At 47.0% G+C, this 25624-nt stretch overlaps 1 protein-coding gene across 1 annotated transcript; it reads left to right on the top strand.

The window, feature by feature from the left end:
* The first annotated feature begins 307 nt into the window (after positions 1 to 307).
* On the top strand, positions 308 to 11748 carry PPDPF (pancreatic progenitor cell differentiation and proliferation factor). The gene is made up of 5 exons (XM_044455468.1): positions 308 to 477; positions 7153 to 7242; positions 9282 to 9359; positions 10182 to 10278; positions 11342 to 11748. The coding sequence occupies exons 2-5, from the start codon at positions 7188 to 7190 to the stop codon at positions 11454 to 11456; spliced, it is 345 nt and encodes a 114-aa protein (XP_044311403.1). The 5' UTR covers positions 308 to 477; positions 7153 to 7187; the 3' UTR covers positions 11457 to 11748.
* Positions 11749 to 25624: the final 13876 nt, after the last annotated feature.

The raw sequence follows: 25624 nt of genomic DNA, 5'->3' as shown, positions 1-25624 counted from the left end.
AATAAATGAGGAAGAGATCTGCAGATCTCGAAAGCTTGCACATTTCAGTTCTGCTCTGGTTGTCCTAATAAAGATACTACAGCAAAACGGATTTGGGAATGTTTCTTCCGAAGACGCTTTGCCTCTTCCGTCAACCAAGCCTTTCCCGTCAACCCGTCTCCTCTTTTTTCCAACGAGAGACAGCAGCGGCGCAAAGGCTACCCCGATGACTTCCTCTCGCCCCATCTCCCCTCCCCTTTTGGGATGGAGGCGTCACCTGAGCTGACGTAGCCAACCCGGGTGGCCCTATAAAGCGGCGCAACCGCAGCCTTTTCCTTTAAGTCCCTTTGCGCTTCGGTGTTGTTTTGTGGTCGTGGAGTTTACTCCCAGTATCTCCTTAGCAAATGGGTTCTGCAGCCTAGCGTTTCCCCCCCGAGCCAGGTCACCCGTGGTCTCAAGCCGTTAGGAGTCTGCTGGGCACAGCTCCAGGATTTGAAGGTAATGCACCCCTTCTCTCCCCGCTGTCTCTGTCAATGTTCCGTAAGTTTCCCCAGGCAGGGCTGTCTGCTCCCCTTCTTGTCTTGGAAATCCAATTGCTGTTTTGAAATGTAGCCGTGTTGCACGCGATTGCATGGATTAAAAAGGTGTAAAACGTCATTGGTTTACCTCCTTGCCCCCTCCCTCGCATTAATAGTGTGCCAGGCCGGGACAAGTTTGCTAAGGAAAGAGTCCTTTTCTGCTGGGTTCTTCAGATTAATTTTCTTTAAATTGCTAACACTTCTTGCCGAAGTGCCAATTTTAAACCTACAGACAAATGAGAGCGCGTTTGCTTGAGGCCAGCGTCAATCCTCGGAAGGTTTACTCGGAAGTCAATTGCATTGAACTCAGTGCGACTTCCTCCCGTGTAAGTGTATTTGAAACCTGACGTTGAACTTGGCCTTCGGGACTTCGATCGGCGTAAAGCGTGCACTGGGATCGAGCTTCCAAAAAGGGCTTCAGGAACGGTGGAGTTTGAAGACGCGGACCTGCTGGCCGCAGTCAGTGGTCCAAGCTGTGACGGCTCATATCGTTGTTGGAGGGGCCGGGGATTGGGACGATCTTTGCTCTGAATCTTCAGCTGCCTTTTTTATGATTTTTATTACAACATTTACATACGCAAGCCTCCGAGACAGAGCGCTCTCGCTCAGGCATGCATTCACTCTAAGCGCCTGCTTTGGATGTCCTTTGGGTGTATGTGGGGGGGGGGGGTCTTTTAAAACCCCCCCCCCCCCGCTTCTGCAACGTGCCTGGACTTTCCACCCGGTTGCCAACGTTTCACTCGGGGTCTCGGAGTTCCATTTCGGAATCCGCCGTCCTCGCGACCGGGGGGGGGGGGGGGGGGGCAGCACGGGCTGCCAAGCTCCCGTGTATTTTTCTGCTAAACCAGTCGCCTCCCGCACGGTGCCCCTCAGGACGGGCGAGTCTGCTTGTTTGCATTTTCTGGCGTGCTGGTCAATATTTAATCTGCATTACGGCGAGTGAAGTGTTTTTCCCCGGTCTGGGCGCTGCTTGCTTCTCCCGGCTGACAGCTTGCGCCTCTCGGAGGGTGCTTGCAGCGTGGCCATGTTGCCTTGGCACGCAGGAATCGGGACGCCCCTCTCGCCCAAAGCGACTCTCCCTTGAATCGCGCACAGTCGCATCTGCATTTTCATCCCACTCGCATCCCATCCCCGAATGGAGTTGCAGGAAAGGCACGTGCCCCTCTTGCTGGGGCTGCATGCAAAGGGCCGGGGAAGGGCTCCATATGTCGGTTGCAGCAGCAAGCCAGTTCAGTCCGGTTTTTTGCAGTTTGCCTGTGCTGTTCCGAGCAAGGCTTTCCCCACGCCCCCAGAAAGAAACAAAACCGCACGTACTGCAGGCGAGTGAGCAACGCAAGGAAGGCAAGACAAAAGAGCTTTCCGCCCACCCACGAGTCATTTGAGCTGCTTAAATAAGTCAAACTCTTAGAGGTGTTTTTCGCTTGCCAAAAGCTCTCGCGTTTTCAAAATCGAGATGGCAGCTCTTTCCATCTCTTGCAGTGTCCTCCTTTGTTTTATTTTGTTGCTTTGTTTTAGAACTTAGTATGTGCTTCTGTAATAGTCTGCTTCAAATTAATTTTATAGCCCTATTTTTTCCATATTAAAGGAGATACACTTGGCACAGCTAACTCGTTCGTGTAAGTTACTGGAGTGTGCATGGGTGTGCAAACTGGTATAAGCCAGATTTCTGATTTCCTGTAGGCAGCCTTAACTCTTCCAGTGCCATGTATCCTCAGATCTTTGAAATTCTGCCCCTACCTAGTGATAGCATGTTGTGCTTGGGCAATTGAATGTTTCCAATCCCGTAGCTTCCAGGAAAAATTGGGTAATGAGGAAGTTCTCAAAGGAAATTTCTCATATATATGACTGCTTTTGATTGCAAGGGACTTCATAGAGGCCTTTTCATATAAAAGCTAGTATATAGTTTTTCATATAGAAAACTAGATTTTATATGAAAACATGTTTCTCAGAATGAAACCCAAACTAAGCCAGTTCAGAAGAATTTGCACTTAATGCCGAAGATGAGGGAGGAAATGAGTTAATGCCCTCTAAATCCTGTCTTTTTTATCCTTCATCTGATGCTGCATTTTTATACTCAACTTTTTACAAGGTGATCTTGCAAGGTACCCTGTTAAAATGTGAAACAATGAAAATGTCACACATGATAAAAGCATAAGTTCAGAAGACTATAGTAAAATAACATCCATTCCCAGGGGAAGCAATGCAAAATATAGGTTATTAGTGTTAGGAGACAGAGTACCTGGACGAGGGCCTTCTCTGCGGTGGCGCCCCGACTATGGAATGCGATCCTCAGAGAGGCCCGCCTGGTGCCGTCACTATATGCTTTTCAGCGCCTGGTCAAGACTTTTTTATTTAATCAACATTTTAATATATTTTAATGAAAATTGGATTTTATTGTTCGTATTTTATTAATTGCGGCCAGCGAGGAATAGTCAAATTATCTATTTATTCTGATTTATGTTGTAAGCTGTCCAGAGATGCAAGTAATGGATGGCATACAAATTTTATAAATAAATAAATATAGGTACTTTTAGGATTAAGATGTGGGCAGCTTTGGCCTGTTCACATGGATACATCTAGATTGGCCTTTGAGATTCATGGTGTCTCCTACACTCCATGATAGTAAGAGTGTGAGAACATATTTTTAAAAATGGCATATTGAGGGTTGGTGTGAAAGCATCAAGCTGATCCTAAATCTATGGAGAGGTGTATTTCTAGCCAGAAGAAATGATAGTGCTACCTCCTAAAATAGCCTTCCTAAACTGGGTGCCTTCTTGACATGTTGGGCTTCCTGCCCACTGTTCTCTAGTTAGCCATGCTGGGAGCTGAAGTCCAGAATGTCTGGAGGAAGTGGGAAGGTGGTGTGTATCCTAGCTGTCTGTTTTCTCTAGGACCTGCGGAAGTACTTTTTGTGTACATCAAAAAGTGCAGGGTGAAAGACCCTCTTCACCCTGATCGTGTGCTTGGATGAGATAAATAGCTGGGATTGTAGAGGATTCTTGGCCCCTCCTACAAGTAGAAATGGCTAAGCGAATACAAGGTTAACTGTCCCATTACATCCGAGCCCAGATTCCTGAAGTTGGTTTCTTGTTTCTGGTTTGGTTTGGGGGTGACAACCCTGGGCTGAACACACCAAGAAGCTTTTCCTGCTTGTTGGTTTAGCTGCTTCCATTGGCTGGAGGAGCAGAGCACCACAAAGCATCGTGATCGGTGGGCCAGAACAGATTGTTCAGATGACAGACCAGTCATCTAAGGAATCCTGGCTTATCTTAACATACGCATGTTCTTGCAAGCCAAAAAGCAATCCTGCATGGTTCCCATAGTTCCTGGATTGTTAAAAACCATGATCTACTAACATGATCAAGTGGTTTCTCTGCTCATTCCTATTGCTACATAATCCACCAGCCATGATGCCTGAAATTCAATCCCAAGCTGCCCCTCTGCCCTTGTCTACATCATCTGCCTCTTCCTCAATGGTCTACACATTTGTTACTAACCCAAGAAGAATATTAGAGGCTGGATAGCTGGAGCAGCTCCTAAGAAGTCACTTTTGGGGGGGGGGGGGTTCATGGTGGTTACATACCAGGGTTGTGGAAGCCACCATCCAAGGTTTAGACGATGCAGAAAGCCATGGTGATATGGAAAAATGGTAGAACAAACCATTGTTTCTTGTGGTTTTTGAAGAACAAACCTCCAATGTCAACATACCACACCTGGGTTTGGACAGCATAACAAGACCAGCCATGGTTCAAAGCAAACCTGCATGGCTTGCCTGAAATTAACCTCTGTGTGCCTGTCTCTTTGAATTGTCTATTAACAACTTGTTAAATCCATGCACAAACTGGAATACTCCCATTTAGCATTTCAGCCCATCATGCCCTCCCCCATCAAGCCATTCCAATTTTCCCTCACTTGTTCCCATTTTTTTCCCCCAAATGCTACCAGTATATGGCTGGTCCTCATTGGGTGATTTATTATTTGACGTGTGGATTGTCCCCTTGGAATTCTACAAAAGATTTTTTGGTCCTCATGCAACCTCCTGGATTTCTTCGTCATACTGATATCCTTCCATTTCTCAGGGGCCCTGTTTGGCTACACTCTCTTTACTTGCCTGGTGATTTTGCTAATAGGCATAATTATTCATTTTTTTATTTTATTTCAAACTTTTATATGCCGTCCCCTCATGCCTCGGCGTCTCAGGATGGCTTACAACATCCAGCAGCCTTCGTGCCTTCTTTTTGATCATTTATCATCGGTTTCCAGAGAAATAGATAACAATCCCTTTTCCCATAGGTGTAAATAGATTTTTAAAAAAATAAAACATTCACCATGATTCAGAAGGAATTATTACAGCACATGCTGTAAGTTTCCCGCTCCTGCTGTCTCCTTAGGATAGGTGTCAGGATTGCGTTTATATTCAGATCTGAAAGGTAAAATTGTCTATATGCATTCAAAACTGCACCATGATACCTTAAGGGAGAGATGATAACATTGCAGAACAGCCACTGATGCCCCACAAGAGACTTGCTCCATGCGGCCAGCAAGTTTCTTTGTACTAGTAGTTGTACTTTGTACTGGGCTTTTTTCCTCAAAGTTGCCCTTTATGTGGTGTTCGGACCACGCTTGTGAAGTAACTGTAACCTGCAATTTTAAAGGCTTCCAAGAACTGGCAGTTCTTCTCTGTCTTGTAGGACACGTTAACTGAAGACTGGATTTTGGCAAGTGTCAGATTGCAGCTCGCAGCCAAAACATTAGCTGGTTATGTGAGATTCACTTCACGTCACCAACTGCTTTTTGACTTGCGTTGCTCCAAAAGGCTTGCCCAGTGCCTGAACAGCAATATCAGAAAAAGCAGCACCAATTTAGGAACTGTACTTGTCCTTGACTCCCTTTCTATCCCCTGACTGCCTTATTCCAGCCAATAGCACACGGTTCCTTCTGTTTCTAATCCCAACGGCAAATCTCCAGACAGAGAGGCCTTCCAGCATGTCCAGGAACACTACAGATTGGGTTTAGACTACACAAGAACCCACATGCATCGGTTGAGCATGGGCTGTTGTGGAAATGCGTGTTCTTATATTGTCTAAACTGCGGTAACAAGCCATGAAGAACAGCCTGCAGTTTACAACCCAACAACAAACCATGGATTCCCTTCATAGGTTATTTGTGGTTAACTGAACAAGTTTTGTTACTGTGGCTGGGTTCAGGCGACAGAATGACCCACACTTCATCCACAACCGACTCTGTACCCTTGAGTGTGGGTTACCTCACTGCTTAAGTGCTGGCAATTTATACTCCTATGTCATGCTGAATTCTGGGTTCCAAGACCTAACTGTAGGGCAATTTAAGACTTTTTCTCCCCACAAGCCCCTTGAATTTGGTTAGGCACACACAGAAGACTTGGATATGAATAGAAAATTGATAAATCAGCACAAACCACGATGATGGAACTAAGCCAGTTAGCTGCTTTTCTTCCCATGCAGAAGTTGGACCGCAAATGTTTGAGTTTGCTCAGCAGTTGATTGTTCTGAGCTGGCTCTGTCCTGGCGGAATCATCTCTGTTCCAAAGCAGTGCTGTGAACAATCATTTCAGTCTCTGCCCACCGGCCTCTCAGACAATGATGTGCATTCTTGTAGTGTGCGTTGCTGCAACATGGCTCAATGGCACATTCAGTGAGGCTCTGTTCAAACAGGGTCTTATGATTTGCTGCACATGGGGTAGGGATGAAACATTGACGCATTGTGAGCCGCCCCGAGGCTTTGTTGCGATGGGGGCGGCATAGAAATGTGATTGATTAATTAATTAATTAAGGCTTGCACACTTAGCATGGAGCTTTGTTGCTTCGTGGATCAACCAGCAAATATTGCCACATCTGCCTCTGACCTGCACTTCTGATTGAGGCCGTGCCTTTAGCCTGGGTCCTTAAAACCCCAAGGAGCAAAGCAGAGTGACTGGGGATTTGATTTTTTTTTTTCTTTTGGTAATGCTTTACTCTGTGGCCTTGGGCAACCAACTTCCCACATCTCAAGGGACGCTCACAAAAGTGGCTCCTGTCGGATGAAGAATATACATTTTTCCTGATGCCCGAACAACAACGGTCAGTACTTCGGGTACTAGCAGAGAGGCACAAGAGGGTCGAAAATGTAAAATAAACCTCTGCCAAGGAGGTCAGAATTTGTAAAGATGAGCCTGGAGGCCGATGTTTGAACACTAGATGTCCGAAAAGGAAGTGTTGGTCCAGATAATCATGTACAAAAAGTAACTGAATGTTTTCTGCAGTGACGTTTTCTGTTACTAATCATAGCAAAAAATCCAAACGTATGAACTTGCTGTACATGATGACTCTGGCAGCTGGTCCTGACCAGAGATGGGCTTAGCCTATTTCACTAGTGTGTACCTACAATAAAGGGTCTTTTTAATATAAAATAACTTGCTGCTGTTGCTTGCCTTGACACTGAACGAGAGAGGTTTTTTTGTCCTTAGCAATGAGAGGTGCGTGCATGTGTTTTTATCCTTTGGCCTCTTCTGTAGCTGTTCTGTGTGGATACATGTTGCTGTTGCAAATATTCTGATAGTTCCTGTTGTGTCTCCCAGGTTTTGCACTGTGCACAAGAACGAAGACAAGAAGCATGGCATCCATCCCATCAAGCGGCTCCCTGGTGGCAACCCATGACTATTACCGAAGTAAGTGTGGGCTAAGAGCATCATTTGCAGAGAAACAGCACCAGCCTCAATGGCTGACACCTTCCAGCGCTGGGAAGAATTTTGCTTGAGGCCTTGCAGGACCAGTCAGTTGGAGTAAATTTAATGGGGCCAGATGGAGGTTCATTTTGAACCCATATAAGTCCATCTCATGCACAGGAGACTGCCTTGTTTTGTTTTGTTTTGTTTTTAAGTTGATCATCAAAATGAGTAAATACTTGGCAGTGGTCCCTTTTCCCAGCCCAGGGCAAATGGATACAGCCTTCTGCTTGGATGGATGGATGGATATTCCAGGATTTCCTAGTCTTCCAAATTCAGTCCATTAAACCAGTCTATAATCGTAATATCTGTACAAGGCTTTCAAAAAAATCTTGTCCATCTTGTCCTCTGTTTGGACAAAAAATCTGCCATCTTGTCCTCTGTTTATTAGCTGCTGAAAGACTTCCTTCAGTTTTCCTCCAGCATAGCATTGCTCTCTACTCTGTATCCACTGCTGCTATGAGTTCTTGCCCTCCACCAGCTCAAGAAGCATGCCAGGCTAGAAAGAGGATCCTTTCCAAGCCCCATCACTTGTCTGAGTCCCCCTCCTGGGCAGAGTGCCTGGGAAGCTGTAGGAAATGAGAGAAGGGATGTCGTGGCCTCTTTGCAGCAGCAGATCTACCTTGCAGTACAGGCAGAATCTCGGTGTTTGTAGGCATGTGCTTTTCCATAGCATGTAGCCGAATAGGGCTGCCTTGTTAGGATGGAATTCTCAAGACAAGCTGCTCTGTATCCATGCTGTCCACAGATGGCTTGCCTGTCCTTCTTAGAGAAAATACTTCACGTGGGCACTCTGGAATGCTTCTCATAAATGAATAGTCGCTCATGCATCAGAAGGAAAGCTGCCTATGGATTTTGCGAGAATTAGAATGCTAGATTCCATCAGTCATTTGCTTCTCAGAAACATCTGTTTCTCTAGAGAGTACTTGGCCTTGCAGACAAACTTCGGGAAGTCAGTTTTCAACTTTCCATTCTCAGGGATATTTCTAAGCTGCTTGTGTGGAGGGAAAGTATTACATAGGATTGGCCCAGTCAAAGCCTGGAGCCAGCAGCTTTGCTAAACAAAGGCTGATTTCATAAGATAGGCCAGCGACTGCTTGCAGAATGTCCGTGTTTGCCTTCCACTGGGATCCACGCCTAAGCTGATCTAAACTGTATCAGCAGTGAGCCTGCACAGCTAGTACTGCAGGAGAACAACTGACAGGTGAATGGGAGAATATTCCTCATTCCTCTCCCCATCCTAGTTCCAAGAGCAACAGCTTTTTGCCAACAGATTCTTGAGAACCGTCACTGCTGGCCTAGCACAAACGACACAAAATTCCCCAAGAGCTTTTATGAGTGGGTAATAGAGAATTTTCACTTCCCTTTGTTGGTCAGATCGGGGCTGGAGGGCCTCTGTCTGGATGCCTTTGGGGTATCCAAGGTCCGCAGTCGCCAAGGCGAAGTCTGTGCTAGGAAGAGCAGAGTCTTGGTCCATCTTTGCTGGCTTTCCTATGAAAAGCGCCACTAGACTAGTTCATCAAAGGCTCTCCTTGGCGCTCTCTTGAGTGGCTTAGAAAGGGTAGGCAATCACAAAGCTCCTTTCTAAGATTGCCCAAATCTGCATAGCTCCTTAACCTCCACAGACACACCAGGTTGTTGGAAGCTTTAGTTGGAGATGCCAGACGCTCCTCCTGTCCCGAGCACGTCTTCCTTGAGGCAAAAATGCAACTTTGCCCAACCTGGTGACCTCCTGGTGTGCTTGATTCCAGTTCCCATCATCGTGAGGCTTTTGATCTTTCTGAATAAAGCTTTCTAACATGGTGAGCATAGTTTCAAGGCCTCTGGCTCACTTTGCTTGAGCTGCATCTTCCTTGCTGCATCTCATGCAGAAGTGGAGCACTGCGGACCCACCTAGCGAAAGCCCCGAAACTGGATCTGGAGGGCCTTGTGCTGTCCTTGGTCCAAGGCTTGGTCTTCATGGGATGCATTTTGCCTTGCAGGGCGCCTGGGTTCCACTTCCAGCAACAGCTCCTGCGGAAGCGCCGAGTACTCTGGTGAAGTCATCCCGCACCATCCGGGTAAGCAGCTTAGGTCCTGCCCTGTGGCAGCCCTTTGAGGAAGCCCCTGGTAGGGCAGTTGCTGCCCTTGGCCAGTGGACTTGAGCCTTCTTTGCTCTGCTTGGACTGGAAAATTCCCAACGTACCCATGTGGCATCAATCCGCCACGATGTGTCATCTCATTTTATTATTAATTATTATTATTATTATTATTATTAGAACATTTCTATGCCGCCCCTTGCCGAAGCCTCGGGGCAGCTTACAACACAATAAAATACAATACAATACAAAAATAACAATATAAAATTAAAATTATATATATATGTGTGTGTGTGTGCGTGTATAAACGATATAAAAGAAGTTATAAAAGAAAAGAATAAATCCCCAGTGGGTTCAGGGTGTCCTGGAACCCAGTTTGAAAACTGTTTTTAATCTGGGATAAACTACACTGGTCACGGAAAGGTTATCTGCCAGAGTTTTATCCACCTGGACTTGGAAGATCGCGCCCTGCACAGTCTAGCACACAAGGACTTCCTGTTTAGGATTCGTCTTTCTTCCACTGCCGCCATCTTGGTCATCGTGAAAAGTATCTTTTTACTTGAAACCTCCATTAGTTCACTAACGGAGTAGAAGCAACTGCCCTGCACTGGGGAGGTGGAAGGTAGCCCTCCACGTGCATTGGACTTTAGCATCCAGAAGCCCAACTAGCATGCCCAGTGCTCAGGAATGCTGGAAGTTGGTATGCTCTAAACACGTAGAGATCTCCTTTCTGCCCACAACTGAATTGGCAGTGCCTTCACATCTGACGGTTCTAGGTTCTAAGAGTGTCCCTTGTTTTCACAGGTCTCCCCAAGTCTGACCCTGGACACTGGTGGGCCAGCTTTTTCTTTGGAAAGACCACTCATCCAGTGATGACAACCGTATCAGAATCCCCAGAGAAGTAAGTAATCTTTGCAGAGGAATGATCGTGGGCTGATCTTTGGAGAGGAATGTTCATGTGCGTGCATAAACTCTGGTTCTTGCTCTTGACGTACTGCCTAAATTTACAGACGTGCCTTTGAGAAAACCTCTTGTACTGCAGTGTTCCAGAGCCTGAACTGGAGGCAGGGGGCTGGGTAGCTTGAACCTGGCTGTGTGCAGGGTGAAGGGCGTGCACTGAAAAGAGCTGAGATCTCTTCTTGGGCCTGCCTTTGTGCAGACCAAGGACCGGGAGAGCGAACTCAAGGAGTCTGGCTTCTTTGTGTACTGACCACGTGCCCACTGAAGGGTATGAACAGGGAGGGAGCCTGTGCACAGACCTAACCCTGGGAAAACCAGCTCAGGCACTTCTGGTGAATGGTGCACTTCAGTTGTAATGAAGAACTAGTGTTGCGATGAAGCCACCTGGCATCTGCCCCTCTTCAGCGCATGAACTTCCTCTCGTCCTTCTTGACTGCAGAGCAGGGTGTGAACGTGTTTTTAAATTCATTCCCACTTCCCGCTTCAATTTATATCCTGCCTTTTTCCTACAAAGGGCTCAAGGCAGCTTACATCATTCTCCTCCTCCATCTTATCCCCACAACAACAACCCTGTGAGGGAGGCTGGGCTGAGAGTCTGTGACTGGCCCAAAGTCACCCAATTGGCTCCATGGACGAGCGGGGACCAGAACCCAGATCGCCTGAGTCCCAGTCCCACGCTCTTAACCACTACACCACACTGGCTCTTAAATTCATTCCTACTCAATAAGATAATGACTTCTAGAAGCTGTCATTGTTTCAGCTCAAAAAGAGATACCCCCTCTTGCATTCATTGCTCCACAGAAATTCAGACCAAGTGGCAGGTCTGGGGGTGGTTTTGATGAGGTGTGGCTCTGACCATCATGATGGGACTCCCCACTTCTAATCTTGGCACTGGCTCCAAGCTTGGAAAGGGCTGGTATCAACCAACTGTGGAATGGACCTCTTTCCCTGAGTGAGAACATTGTCTCAGCTATTCCTCCTTCTTCCTCTTTTTAATCTTGCAGCTCAGGAACTTTCCAGGTGGCAAACGGCGTGATCACGTGTGGCCTGGCCCAGGAAGTAATGAGGAAGCGCCACGCCAGCGAGCCCAGCAAACCGAACAGCGGTCCAACCGCGTGAGGAAGCTGACGCCCCCCGGCTGGTGCCTCTGACCCAAACGCTAGGCCCCAGGGCCCATTTCCCACTCCCCCTCCCCGTAGAGTAGGTCGGCTGCCTCGAGTACTACTTTAGACGTAGGTTTTTATAAAAATGAAAACAGCAACTAAAAAAATCTTCTACACCGTTCTTTTCTACTCTCTTTTTGGCCAATGCAGCTACGTCTTTTTTTCCACACAGCCTTGAAAACGCCTTTTATGTTCTTTTTGTACTCGTCTAATGAAACTGAATAAAATCCTTGAGCAGCCATTTAAAATGCTTGTGTTGTGACTTGAATTCTTCCAGTTTTGAACATGTGGGGAGGAACAAATCCTGTAGCTTTTTAAGGGCCTGATCACTCAGTGCCTCTTACAATGTTCAGAAGAAGATCGTTTATTTCATTTCTATGCACTCTGCCTAATAGCCGATGCTCTCTGATTGGTTCATAACAATTCACCAAAGAGACAGACTTCCAATACAATAAAATACAGCATAGCAGCTTCCCAATGTACAAAATTTAAAAACAATGTGAACAATTCCATTACAAATAAGACCTGTCAAAACAGCTGACAAAATGTCCCATCATACTATTAAAGAGGTATGATGCTATGGGAGAGGTTCCGTAATAGGAGCCACTGCTGAAAAGTCCCTGCTTCCTTAAAATGAAGGTCTCGGATGATGATCATATACAGTATATTAGCTCTGACTTGTCTGTCCATGTAGCCCAATACTATGCAGTTTGAGTGGCAGCAGCTCCGTCAAAGTCCTGAACGAGAAGGGGATTTTCTGTCCTATGTGGAGGTGCCAAGGATTGCAGTGGTCTGTATGTGAAAATATATTATTACTGTGAAAGGCCATCCAAGAGGGGAAAATTGGTTGGCCTTATTCCGCCTGAAAGTGTCAGAAGTCCAAGTCACAGAGGTAGGAAAAAAATGGGGGGAAAAATGACAAAAGCCAGAAGGAGCAGAGGGTAAGAAGTCCAGTGTGTGAAGCTGTACATCAGGCAGGCAAGTTCAGGTTTTGGAAGACTAGCTGCCGATAGGACCAGGTGTAAAACGGTCCTGGTTCTATTTACTGCTTTGCGGCCACATTTACTTCAGGGAAGGCCCTCTGTGAAGAAAGTTTCCATAGTCCTGGGCTCAATACAATTAAAGCAGTGTGTGTGTGTGTGTGTGTGTGTGTGTGTGTGAGAGAGAGAGAGAGAGAGAGAGAGAGAGAGAGAGAGAGAGAGAGAGAGAGAGCTGGGCAGTGCATAGGAAATCCACACAAAACATGATGCTGGATGAGAACTTAGTGAATCTCCTGGATTGACTAAAAGCAGGTTCTGGCTCAAATCAAACCAGAACTTTCCCTGGAAGCAAAAACAGCAACACTGAGGCTGTTGTAACTTGGACACATCGTGAGAAATCAAGGCTTGCTGGAGCATGCAATCCAACGTAAGGGGATGCTGAAGGCAGAAGAAGAGGAAGACGAAATGAGATCACTGGATAGCTTCCATTCAGGAAGCCATAGCCTTGAGTTCACAAGCCCTGAACAGGGCTGTGGAGGAGAGAACAGGCTGGAGGGCTTTCATTCATAGGGTTGCCATAAGTAGGAGATGACAGAACAAAGAATGAATAGCCTGCCAAATCAAATGCACGCAGGAAGGGTTACAGCTGCCGCACCAAAAATAAGTGTGCCAGCGTCCTTATCAGTGTGGTCATCTGAAACGTCAGGGACAGAGGGGATCAAGGAGCACACCTGGCGAGGGACCTGATCCTTTGGGAGATGCATAATCTAAAAATAGTTTGAATCACACCCTCAAACTCGGGCCCTCCACTGGCCAACAACACTTCAGTTTTGTCTGGATTGAACTGTTCATCATTTCCATCCAGCCCATGAAGGGCTCCAAGCCTCGTTCAAGGTTTCATGAGGCTTCTTTGGTGTTCAGGGACAGTGACAGAGCTGGGTGTGGTGGACAGATTGGCCGCTTCAAAGCTCTCCTGTGTGGGCATCAAACCAGAGGACAAGCCAAGCCAAAGGCCGTGGTTTCCAACAGTCATTCTCTAGTACCCTGTTTTGGACTGAAAGAAAGAACTTAGAACCACTGCAAAATAACACCCTCAAGGCCCAACCCCATCAGGTAGTCCAGAAGGATGGCATCAAAAAGACTGAGAGGTCCAAAACACAAGTAGGGTCAAGCTCCCCCATCCAGTTGCTGGCACAAGTCAGTCCACCAGGACAATCAAACTAGCTCCAGTCTTTCACCCTAGCCAAAAGCCCAAGTGGGCATGAGCCGAGGCTGTCTTGCATTGCCAAGATGCATGTGGGCTGTAATATCACCGCAACCTCCACGGCTCATTCAAGATGGAGACACTGGAAATTAGTTAGATAGTTCTGGGCGAATGCAATGGTGGCAGAGGAGAGGACATGTTTGCAACCCTTTATTTTGCTATGTGAGCAAGATCTTTAAACAGGTATGTGCTCATTTGCCTGCGAGCAGGTCCCAGACTCCTTCTAGGGATTCTTTCTCTAAGGGCTTCTCTCCTGGGGAGCCCTGTTCTTTTACCATCTTTGTGGGCCCTGCTCTTGGCTCACACAGAGCAGTTTCTAGCCTGCATGAAGCAAAGATTTCAGCCTAGGACAAACCTTAGGCTGGAATCCCTAGCACAACTGGAACCAGTATTAGATAGAGACAATCCAGTTCCCCTGATCTCTTGGAGGAGAAATCTTTGGACCTATTTAAGACCTGAAGAATCCCATGGAGAATTACTCATCCACCACTGCTTGAGGTGGGAAAATACCATGCCTATCCCACTTCTTAACTGTCCATAGATTTTAATCTACTTTAAGGCTGGAGCAGATGAGAGTTTTTTGTGGAGCTGATGGTAGTCTGAATGCAAACGGATGGAACCGCTGACTAGCTTGTGCTTCTAGTTCTCTAGGATTTGGGATAGCACCCGTTCCATGCTTAAGCAGAGATGCCAGAATGGAACTTTGGACTTCGAGCAGTCAGTCCAAAGGTTGGATTCCCATCCTGTTTTGACTACCCGTTTACTGTTTTGGCAGGCTCAGCCTTTCTAAAGGCCTGTTAAACTAGAGACAATATTGGAACCAATGTGGCACGAAACACTTCCAATTTTTAGGAAATGTATCCATTGCCTGCTTCATCTGATGACTGGTGACACTTGGAAGGTCTTGCCATTCCAAGTGATGAAATGAACAAGCTGCCAGACCTCATGGATGCTGCTGATTTAGACAACACAGGCTTTGTGGCTGATAAAACTGTGCATAATGAGATCAACCCACGCCTCCAGCTGTTTTTGCTGGAGTTCATTTTCCATCCACTGCATAAATAGCACATGGAGTTTTTTCCGTAGACTTTCCTGACACACATGCCAGAAAAGTCAACCAGGAGATGCAGGTTTCCATCAAACACGTTTTGTGAAATTTAGACATGTAGAAATTTAGATAGCAATGGGACTATAAAAGAGTGGAGCAGCTGTAAAAAATATTTTGGCATACAAAAATTCCAAATAAATAAATAAATAACGTTGTCTACATAACAGTAGAATGAATCCAGGAACAAGTCAGATCATAACTGTTCTGTCTTGCGGTCCAGGTTATGCTAAGCCATGGGAAAATACATCTCCACAAAAGGTCTCTGTGAGATTTTGCCTGTGACACTCTCATGTCTTTTAGTAATTTTTACTGCTTGAACTTTAAAAAGATGGCTTTGTTCTTGCTTTGCAGGCTTCTGTAGTTCAAAGATCCACTGCCTGCTCACGGAGCAGCCTTTGCGATACCCAAGCCACGCTGGCCCTAAAGAAGATCCCGGCTGCCTCTTTTTCCCAACATAAATGCAGGCTCGTAGGTCTGTAGTGTTCAGTGCTAAAAATACTCCTGATGATGTAACCTACTAAAAAGACACCAGGGCTTCATTCACAGGAGTGAGAAGTGCAGCTGCCACAGTTAAAAGTTCAGGAATAGCAGGGCGGCAACCAAGTGACCGATTACGGGGGGATTCAGGACAGACCAAAGGAAGCCCTTTGTGCAGCACACAAACCTTGAAATTCGCTTCCGCAGGATGCAGTCTTGGCTGCCAGCTTGGATGGCTTTAAAAGGGGATTGGACGAATTCATGGAGGAGCTACTATTCCTGAGAGCTAAGTTCCTCTGCTGCTAAAGGCAGAACCTTAATAAACCTCTTGTGTATTATTAAGAACCGTAATAATACACACATTGTTGGGGAAGTGAATTGGAGGGTGGTGTTGCGCTTGATCCTGAATGTGGGTTTTCCCACAGGGGCTGTTTTGCCGCTGTGTTTGCAGAATATTGGACCGGATGTGCCCCGGGTCTGATCCAGCAGGGCTCGCTTTCTGTCCATATGAATGGGCTGGCAGACAAGAGGTGGCGCATCGATGCCCTCTGTGTCCAGCATGGAAATAAAACTCGCTGTCTGGTCCTACCAACTCCAGCCGGGTAGTGATGTGGTTCAGCACGTCTGTTACCAGCAGAAGTCTGAAAACTGGTTCCCGTGATGAGCAGTGCCTCAAATGTGGATTGGTAGCGATCTCTCGTTCAGAACAGGTGGCATGGGATTGGGCCACTTGTACTGGACATGCTAGCTAAGGATGATGTATTTGCAATGCAATACTTCGAGGGCACCGAGGTGAGGAAAATTAGAGCAAGCGGGGGAAGTGCTTGAAAAAAGAGGAGAAAGGGGTTTGTGCAAGCAAACCTAGTCGAAGAGGCCAAGCCATGCTCACATGGCATGTCTGTTCCACAGATGCTTTACTCTGGGCAATGAAACAGGAATTTCAGCAATCGGAAGCCGCATAAGAACAGAAAGTGCCTGCCCTGAGTGGCCAAAATAAAATGCAAACCGATCCAAAACAGGTTTAGCAAGAGGATGACCAAAATAACTTAAACCCACTGGGTTGAATTAAGCTTTGGAAGTTTCTGCTGGTGCTTTTGTATTCGAGGCACAAATGCGCAAATTGCATCCATAGTAATTTCCGAGCCAATGAAAACATTTTGCAGCCAAAATAGCAAATAAGCCAGGCACAGCTGCCTTGAACCATGCGGGGAGAGGGGTGAGAAGAAAACCAGTTCTGATGGTGTACCGTTCCGCTTTGCACTTTAGTTAAAGGGTCAGATTTGCAAAATTCCAGGTACTACATAGTGAGAATTAGTTCTTGTTTTGGAGCTGCTGGACACAGTGAGGCTATGTACACATTGCATTTAAGATATTGCACTTAAGATATTTCTGTTGATGCTAAGACAAGTGTGGAAGCATAACGGAGAACATATTTGGAAGCAAGTTATATCCATGTACACTCATTTGGAAGCAGTGGTTGGCCTCAGCAGGTGCTTTTGAGCATGCGTTGGGGATTGATGGGGCTGCAATGGGGGAAAGTACCTTCTATTTCTAGTGTGCAAGCCACGAGAAACACAATGGCTAGGAGCAATCTGCTAGCTGCCAAAATAAGCAGGAAGCAGTTGGGGAGCTGACTGGAGGGAACAGTGCATCTCCTGCGCATGGGGAAACAGAGAGTAGCTGGGTGCATGCGTGAGCAGCAGATTACGTTGCATTGCAAGGCTTAAAATAGCTGAACAAGAAGGTCATTTGCAGATCCCTGCTTATGGCCCTGCAAGCTGCCTTCGGTGTGCAGTCAGTTCAGAATAAATGTTTGCACTGTGTTATCAAACTGTGTCTAAGGGCAATGCTTATTTTGAAAAGAGAAGGGATGTGTGGGGGTGGGACTTGTGTGAGAACACTCCTGACTAACCTGGAAGGAAGGCCTGCTCTTTTATTCTGAGAGCTAGGGGGCAGCAGTTGCCGGCAGCAAGGAAGGGTTACTCTGTACATGGCCAGAGGAAATGGGCTGTTCTATTATAGTCTCGGGTGTTGATTTTAAGAAGGGGCCTGACCAGCAGTGGGAAAAGGCAGGTGTCGAGGAGGCAGGATCAAAGGAGATGGTAGTGCAGACCAGATATTCCTGCAAAAGTTTCCCTATTTATCCCAATGGAGGACTTTTATCAGTATCTTGGACTGGCGCAATCGTGAGACTTTTGCAAGTACATGGATGGAGTAGGGTGGGAAAATGCTGCCAGTGAGCATATTTCTCTCCCAGGACCACAGTGATTATCTGTACAATCAAGGACATTAGAAACAAGCAGTTTGCTCAGTTTCCTCTCTGCGGGTGGAATACATCGGAGGTGGCCCCAGAGGGGGGAAAGCCTTGCTAACTGGAATTATTCTGAAGGGCTAAGAAGCACATGGGCTCTCCGTGTGTCAGACGCAGTTAATGAAGTCACCTGGGGACACAGCAGGGCTGCTTCCTTGCAGGAGGTTAAATTCAGTCAGCGAGATGCAGCTGCACAAGTTAAAACTGGTTGTTCTTGTATGGTATGGGCATAATTTGAAAGACCGTCTGCAGTGTTTATGCGCAGCAAGAGTGACCTGAGCTTGTGCCACCATTTCTGGCAAGGGAAACCAACAAATCACAGCCCTTGTGCTTGCAGACTTTATTTATAACCAATCTGGTTCGTGCCCACAGAGAGAGAGAATGAGAAAAAGAGAGAAATTTGCTGGACTGCAACTCATTTCCCAGCCGGTTACAGTCTGACACGTCTGGTTTCCTAACACTAATTTTCTGTTTCTCAGCAGTTCTGAGAGCAGCGGGTAGAGTTGCAGGGAGCCTAATGAGACTGGAAGAAAGCGTGGCCCAAGATGACATGGCAGCACCCAAGTTTTGCAATGCTCTACGTGAGCGCAGTGTCTGAGTCACAGGACACACAGCTTGGGTGTAGATTCCATGAAGAAAATGAGGCATGATGTTTGATTAACCCACTTCGGATCTGCAAGCGAGTTTCCTCATTCAGAGCTGACTGGAAAACAAATTTGCTTCCAAGAAAAACTTGCTTAAAGATTCCTTGTGGGAAGGAACTAATCCACAAGGACATCTTCTCAGGGCTTATCCATCCATCCTCAAGTGACTGAGCAAAGAAACACCCTCTGCCTTTGGTGAAATGGGGGGACCCCAACCTACCCACACCAGGGGGGCAGGCAGATGATACCCACTTTGACTAATCCCCCTTGAATTTTCCTGTCTGGGGGTTTATTGGAAATCAGAATCCTTCCTCTCCCCTGTCTATACATTCTTTTGTACAAATAGGGGTGTCCTTCGGAGAAGTGACCTTTAAAGACACACACAAACAGCATATGTACATTATATGTGTGCTTTTTAAAATTTTTGTCATGTGTTCATAGAATCATAGAATAGTAGAGTTGGAAGGGGCCAAGAAGGCCATCAAGTCCAGCTGCCTGCTGTTGCAGGACATTAGGTTACACCATTCCACTCAGGTGACTGTCCAGTTTCTTCTTGAATGTCTCCAGTGTGGGAGAGCCCCCCACCTCTCCAGGCTGCTGGTTCCACTCTTGTATTGCTCCAACAGTGAGGAAGCTTTTCCTGATGTCCAGCCTGAATCTGGGTTGTCGCAACATGAACTGATTATTCTGTGTCCTACACTCTGGGATCAGCAAGAAGAGATCTTGACCTTCCTCTTTGTGGCAGCCTTTGAGGAACTTCTAGAGGGATATCATGTCCCCCCCTCACAGGGTTCTGTGGACCTGAGCCCTGAATCTTTCCAGTACCTGAGGGCAGAGAGTTTCTCCCCACCTGGAGGCTTAGCATTCAATCCTGCGGACCCCAGATCTGGTCGGAAAGTGTCCGGCCTGGATGCAGATGTACTTGTCCAATTAGAACTAGGCCCTTCTGAGCTAATGTGAAAAGACACACGGATCGGCTGTGTAATGTGTACTTTCCCCAAGGGCTGCACAGGGAAATCAGGTGATTCCTTCCCCTTCCTGAACTGAACCCAAGACTATTTTTAGATGCAATGTGTTTGCAAGGGTGGCAGCAGCCAAGAGCATGCCTCTGCAAAGCCTATATGAGTTTGTGTAGGGGGGGAGCGGGAGGGGACTGGTTTTAACTATAGCCTGTCCGGGTAAGTTGTTGAACCAAAAGTGTGCTTTCTGACATAACCGAAGGCGTGGATATGCCAAGATATGGAAAGCTGCGCCTGTTGAATATGCGATCTTTGTAAGTACACGAAAGAGAGAAGAAGGGGAAGTAGTTTGGCAGACCACCCAACGAAAGATCCCAATGGGAATTTGTGTTCTCAAACCTTACAGTCTTGTGGCAAAATTCGGCATGCAGAAGCGAGCGGGCAATCATGCTTCTTTTCATGCTGCAAAAATAGAGCTTCCCCTTAGACAGGATTCTTGCGTACGGGGGGGGGGGGGGGCAAGAGTTCATCCTTTTCTCTTTTTTTGCCCCATTTTCAGGGCGATGCACAGTTTGCATTTCTCCTGAGACTCTGGGGGCTTGGGGAAGTACAAAGGGGCACTGCATTGCATTTTGGGGGAGAAAGGAGTTTTGACATGTGCACCCTCATGTCCATTTAAAGGAAACCCTGAGAAGAGGGATTGTGTGCACTGGTCCACTTCCCTAAGCGGCTACGGAAGTGCCGTACGTCACTGACTCCCTCTGGTTCAAGCCATGGTTTGCGTTATTCCACTTCCTTTAACTATGGCCTTTGACCAGCCTTTCTAGCATTTCTCTGTCCCCCTGGCTTCGACGACAGTGAATGTCTGTCTAGAGCCCCCCTTGCATCCCTGCCCCATGTCCTCTGCCCTTTCCTCCACCACCACCTTCTTTGGGTTCCTTGTTTGTTTGTTTGTTTGTTTATTTAGGGGACTTCTGTGCCGCCCCATTCGCCGAAGCCTCGGGGCGGCTCACAACCATAAATAAATAGAATTCAATAAAACAATATAAATTAACAATATAAATTAAGTTGCCCTGGCCAAAGAATAAAATGAATAAATAATATTAACAATTAAAATAACATTTGAATAAAAAGGTCTTCGCCTGGTGCCGAAAAGCAAATAACGACAGCGCCAGGCGGACCTCTCTGGGGAGCGCATTCCATAGATTGGGCGCCACCGCAGAGAAGGCCCTCCTCCGAGTACCCACCCTCCTAATTTCCTTCACGGAGGGTTCCCGGAGAAGGGCCTCTCCCACAGATCTCAAGGGGCGGTCGGGCATATATGGTTGTAAGCGCTCCTTCAGGTAACCAGGACCCAAGCCGTTTAGGGCTTTATAGGTCATCACCAACACCTTGAATTGGGCCCAGACTTCAATGGGAAGCCAGTGAAGCTGACGGAGGACTGGAGTCATGTGAACATAATGCCCCGTCCCCATCAGCAGCCTGGCAGCTCTATTTTGAACCAATTGAAGTATCCGGACCATCTTGAAGGGTAGCCCCATGTACAGCGCGTTACAGAAGTCAAGGCGGGAAGTCACCAACACATGTGTCACTGTCGCCAGGCAGTCGTTCTCCAGGTAGGGGCGCAGCTGATGGATCAGCCGAAGCTGAAAGAAAGCGCTCCGAGTGCTCTCCCCTTTCTGCCCCCTTCCTCCAGTGCCTTTGGGCTGAGCTTCTGACCCCTTAGCTTTGCAGTCCTCAGCCAGTCGCAGTGCCAGGGTTCCACCCCAGTCAAACTGACCCAGGTCCTCTTCCCACGGAATGTTGTTACTCAAAGGCTCAGCCATGCTGGCTTTTTCTTTGCAACCTGTCCAGCTTCTTGCAGTTTTGCTGTCATCCCCTACATCACCTTGTCTTGCCAGACACTTGCGGCCCAAAAGCAGCCTGTGACTGCTTTAGGTGTCCATGCACCTGGGACCAGCCAGGAACTGCAGCCCTTTGGCCTCCCCTTTCTCTGAAACAAAGTAAATATGCCTGCTTTCCTCCTCCTCCAAAATAGGTCTGAATTTATCCAGTCTGCCCATCATGTAGCCCACCCTTGACACTGAGGCGTGCACATAGCTTTCAAAGCCTCGTGACAGTGGAGTGGAGTGGTTAGAGTGTTGGACTGGTGACCTGGGAGAGCTGTGTTCTAGTCCCCACTCAGCCATGAAGCTCACTGGGTGACTTTGGGTCAGCCAAAAGACCCAAAGAGAGCCTGTGTGGCGTAGTGGTTAAGAGCACGGGACTGGGACTCAGACGATCCGGGTTCGAGTCCCCGCTCAGCCATGGAGCCAACTGGGTGACTTTGGGCCAGTCACAGACTCTCAGCCCAACCTACCTCACAGGGTTGTTGTTGTGGGGATAAGATGGAGGAGGAGATGTAAGCTGCCTTGAGCCCTTTGTAGGAAAAAAGGCAGGATAGAAATCAATCAATCAATCAATAAAATAAGTAAAATAAAGCCACAGGCTCACAGCCTAACCTACCTCACAGGGCTGTTTTTGCAAGGATACAGGGGAATGGAGAAGGCCTATGCAGGCTGCCTCGGGTTCCTCGCAGGGGGAAAAATAACAATTACTAACAATAATCATACTAACCCCATTCATCACTTGGTGAACCCTCCCTCCTCACCTTCACCTTTTTCCTGTCGTATCAGTTAGGAATAATCTTCCAGACAGGTCTAATGTGTGGTACTTAATACACTAATCCAGCTGCCTTCATCTTTCTACAAACATTTATAGTATCTAAAATCTGCAGTAGTCACTTAATCTTTTGCAGTGAGTTAATTTCCCCATGCTGTGAAGGACAGTGTAGGAATCTGTTGTGTGCATCTCTGCAAAAGATTTGCTTATTTCTGGACGCACTTATTCACAACTGCTGTGTTTGCAAGCACATGTGAACCCAGTTGTGGTGAACAATGCTTAGCTCACAACCTAACAAAAACCCAGGAGTTCCCTTCATGGATCAACAAGCCAGAGTTCGTTAGCATGGCTGAGTTCAGACCCAACTCACACTCATACCTTGAGTGCGACTAACTGGGTGATCTCAACCCAGCCAAAATAGCTCACGAACCAGCTTGCTCATTTGGAAAGGAAACATTCTTGAAAAAAAGGCCCACTCCCTTCCTCCCTGCTCCATTTTTCCATTTTAATTTGAAACCATAATTGCAACAGTAAAGCATTAAAACCTCTACAGCAAAGAAGCTTCGGGCAGGCAGACGTGGCTACACCCAAGCCCAACCCTGCACTGCCCGTTCCGCCTGGGACTGTGGCACCTCTGTGGCTTGTTCACCCGGGTTGCTGGGCAACGACCGCAGTTGTCTTAGCAATTGTTAGAAAAACACTCTGTCACCCACTGCTTCCAAGCAGAGTTGCCTAGAATGAACTCTTGGCTTGGCTGTGGGACAACATCTAATTATGCAAGTGGCAATTCGCCCTTAAAGCTCACGCCAGGACGATCTCCATTCCGTCTTTCTGTCCATAATCACCCCACACTTCTCTGCCCCTGACTCAGGAAAAGCAAATTCGATGCTAAACTCTCCCTGCTTGCAGCTGAACATGCCAGCTGGGCTGCTTCCAGACGAAGGGCCGAATCCAGATTTAAGGTGCATGTTTAGATGGAAAAAAGGATGATTCCAGCATGTGCCAGCCAGCTTGGAACGACACCTTCTATTTGGAAGCATCCCAATCATTTTATTGCTGTACTTTGGCAGGGCCAGGGGGACCCCTTCCTTAGTCGCAGTGTGTCTACATATTATCATGTTTATTAAAGAATCCAAGATATTTTCCAACTGAGAGTCCTGCATGGAGCAGGAGGACGGACCTGGTAGCCTTCACAGCCTCTTCCAACTCTGCTGTTCCGTGGTTCTATGATCAAATATCATGAACTTCCGATTTGTTCCTCAGCCCAGTTCAAAGTGGTTGTGTTGATCTTTCATGCTCTTAGTGCATCAAGACCAGGGTATCTGAAGGACCGCCTTCTACTGAGTGACTCTCATTAAAATCATTGCCAGAGGCCTTCTTCTGTATTCCAACTCTCCTGAAGATCATCCAGCTGTGTCCAGGAAGAACAAGCTTTTTCTGTACTTGTGCCAAGCCTCCGGAACCTAAAGGTCCTTCTTGCTTCTCCTGTATGACTGCACTAGGAATTTATTGTGTGTTCGTCAGCAACACCCTCTTGGGCTTTGCAACTCTTTCCAGGGGTCTTTTTTTTTTTAGATGAGGGGAGTCTGGAATTATCTGGGAATCTCACATTGAGAAGCTTGTGTATTTTCACAGTTCTGCTATAATGCAGCAGCTGTAGCTTGTGGGTGCATCATGGAACATATAAAAAGGCAGGGAGGAGGGGGGGAAGCTGGAAAATCCAGAGCAACACTTCCAAAATTCTTAATCCCACAAGGTACCTGGAGCAGAAGGATACATAAAGTGGTGGGTTAAAAGCCTCATGAGCAGAAGCTCTGGAATTATTTTGGTAGGTGGCCATCAGCATGGCCCTGGTTTTAATAGCTGGCTAAGATGGTACTGAGATGTCTTCTGAATAGAACATTCAGTGGGTTCATCTTTATGGCCCGTTCTATGAATGGAAGTGTAAGATGTCTTCAGGCACTGGAACCCACTGGTAACTCCTCACTGGAGGAAGAGGGCATGGACCTGGTCTTCGGAACTCACTCTGCAGGCCCCTGTAAGCCCCCCGCCCCCCCCGCCATTAGAACAACTTTTCGGGAGATACAGACTGGGTTCAGACAACCTACACGAGGCTTCAGCATTATTTATTCGATGTATATCCCATCTTTTTCTTTCTTTTCCCTTACAAAGACCTCAGAGCAGCTTCCATCAGTCTTCCCCTTCTGCTCTCCCTCTTATCCCCACAACAACAGCCCTGTGAGGTAGGTTGCACGGAGAGTCTGTGACTGGCCCAAAGTCACCCGGTTGGCTCCATGGCTGAGCGGGGACTCGAACCCGGATCACCTGAGTCCCAGACCTGTGCTCTTAACCACGACACCACACTGACTCTCTTGAATGTGGGTTGTCGTAGAAATATGGGTTATTGTGAGGACAAAATCCAGCTACACTGACAAGCCATTGTTTGTGCAGAAAGAAAGACAATGGCAAAAAAAACCCCCAGGAAAGCTGGAACTAACTATTTATTTATTTATTTATTTATTTATTTGGGGAGCTTCTATGCCGCCCCATTCGCCGAAGCCTCCAGCTGTTTTTGTGCCTGTCTGTTCATGTCTGTCAGATGTTGGTATATTATATTATTATATCACTATATTATTAGTGATATTATATCCTAATGTAATAACAAACTTGTTTCTCTGTGTGGATCTTTATAATTCCAAAACAACTCCATTGATGCACAAGGCCGAGGTATCAGCAGACTCAACTGGGCCCCAAGTACAAGAAAGCCAATGGGGTGTAGTGGTTAGTGTTGAAATGGAAGTTGGCAGACTTGGGTTCTCATCAGCCATTAAGCTCACGGGGGACTTTGGGCCAGTTGCTGGCTCTCAGCCTAACCTACCCCACAGGGTTGTTGTGAGGATGACACCGAGAGGAGGAAGACCATGTGAACTTCCTCGATTTCTTTGTAGGAGGAAAAAGGAAGGATATGGATGGTTTAAAATAAATCACAACTTTACAGAAAAAAACGGAGGACAAGATCAGTGGGAGGAACCTCAAAGGGAATCACTCTACACTGTAGTGTCTTGCTGCAGGTTGCAAGACACTTTACGGCGTGCAGAAAACAAATCTTGGCCCCAAGGGGCTTCCAATCTATATTAATCATGAGCAGTGCTTTTTTTGTATGAAAAAAGCTGCCAGAACTCATGAATTTATTTACGTTTCACATGCAGTCAATCACTGTACACACACCCACACATGTCAGTTGTGTAATGAAACATAACAGTCGCCACCCACAGTAAGCACTCAGCACGCGACCACACGACCAACCACAAGCCGAGCAGCGCCATCACAACCAGCGCAGACGAAGTGCGCATGCATCGGACTCGACACACAAGCAGCCCACATGCACCGTTTTAATGCTTTTGCCGCCGACCTGCTACGCTCGACAGGGCGATTCGAATCCACGTGGACCAAACATCAAATTTCCAAAAGTTACTTTTAAAACTTGGAAAATCTGTTGAAAAAAGGGGCCGGAACTCCATTCCGGTGCGTTCTATGACAAAAAAAGCACAGATCACGAGGAAGGCAAGAGAGAAAAGGTGATGCAGGCAGGGGTCAACAAGGGAAAGGCAGGCGACTGTTTCAGCTACGTGGACTTAGCTAAGTGGGCCATGGAGACCTGACACTGTTTCGAGGGATTCCTTCTTCCTCTCTCTTCCAAGCATACCGACATAAGCAGCG

The sequence above is a fragment of the Varanus komodoensis genome, unplaced genomic scaffold (assembly GCF_004798865.1).
Source record: "Varanus komodoensis strain SLA01 unplaced genomic scaffold, ASM479886v1 scaffold8, whole genome shotgun sequence".
Classification (NCBI taxonomy): Eukaryota; Metazoa; Chordata; class Lepidosauria; order Squamata; family Varanidae; genus Varanus; species Varanus komodoensis.
This window is presented reverse-complemented; position numbering and strand designations above follow the sequence as displayed.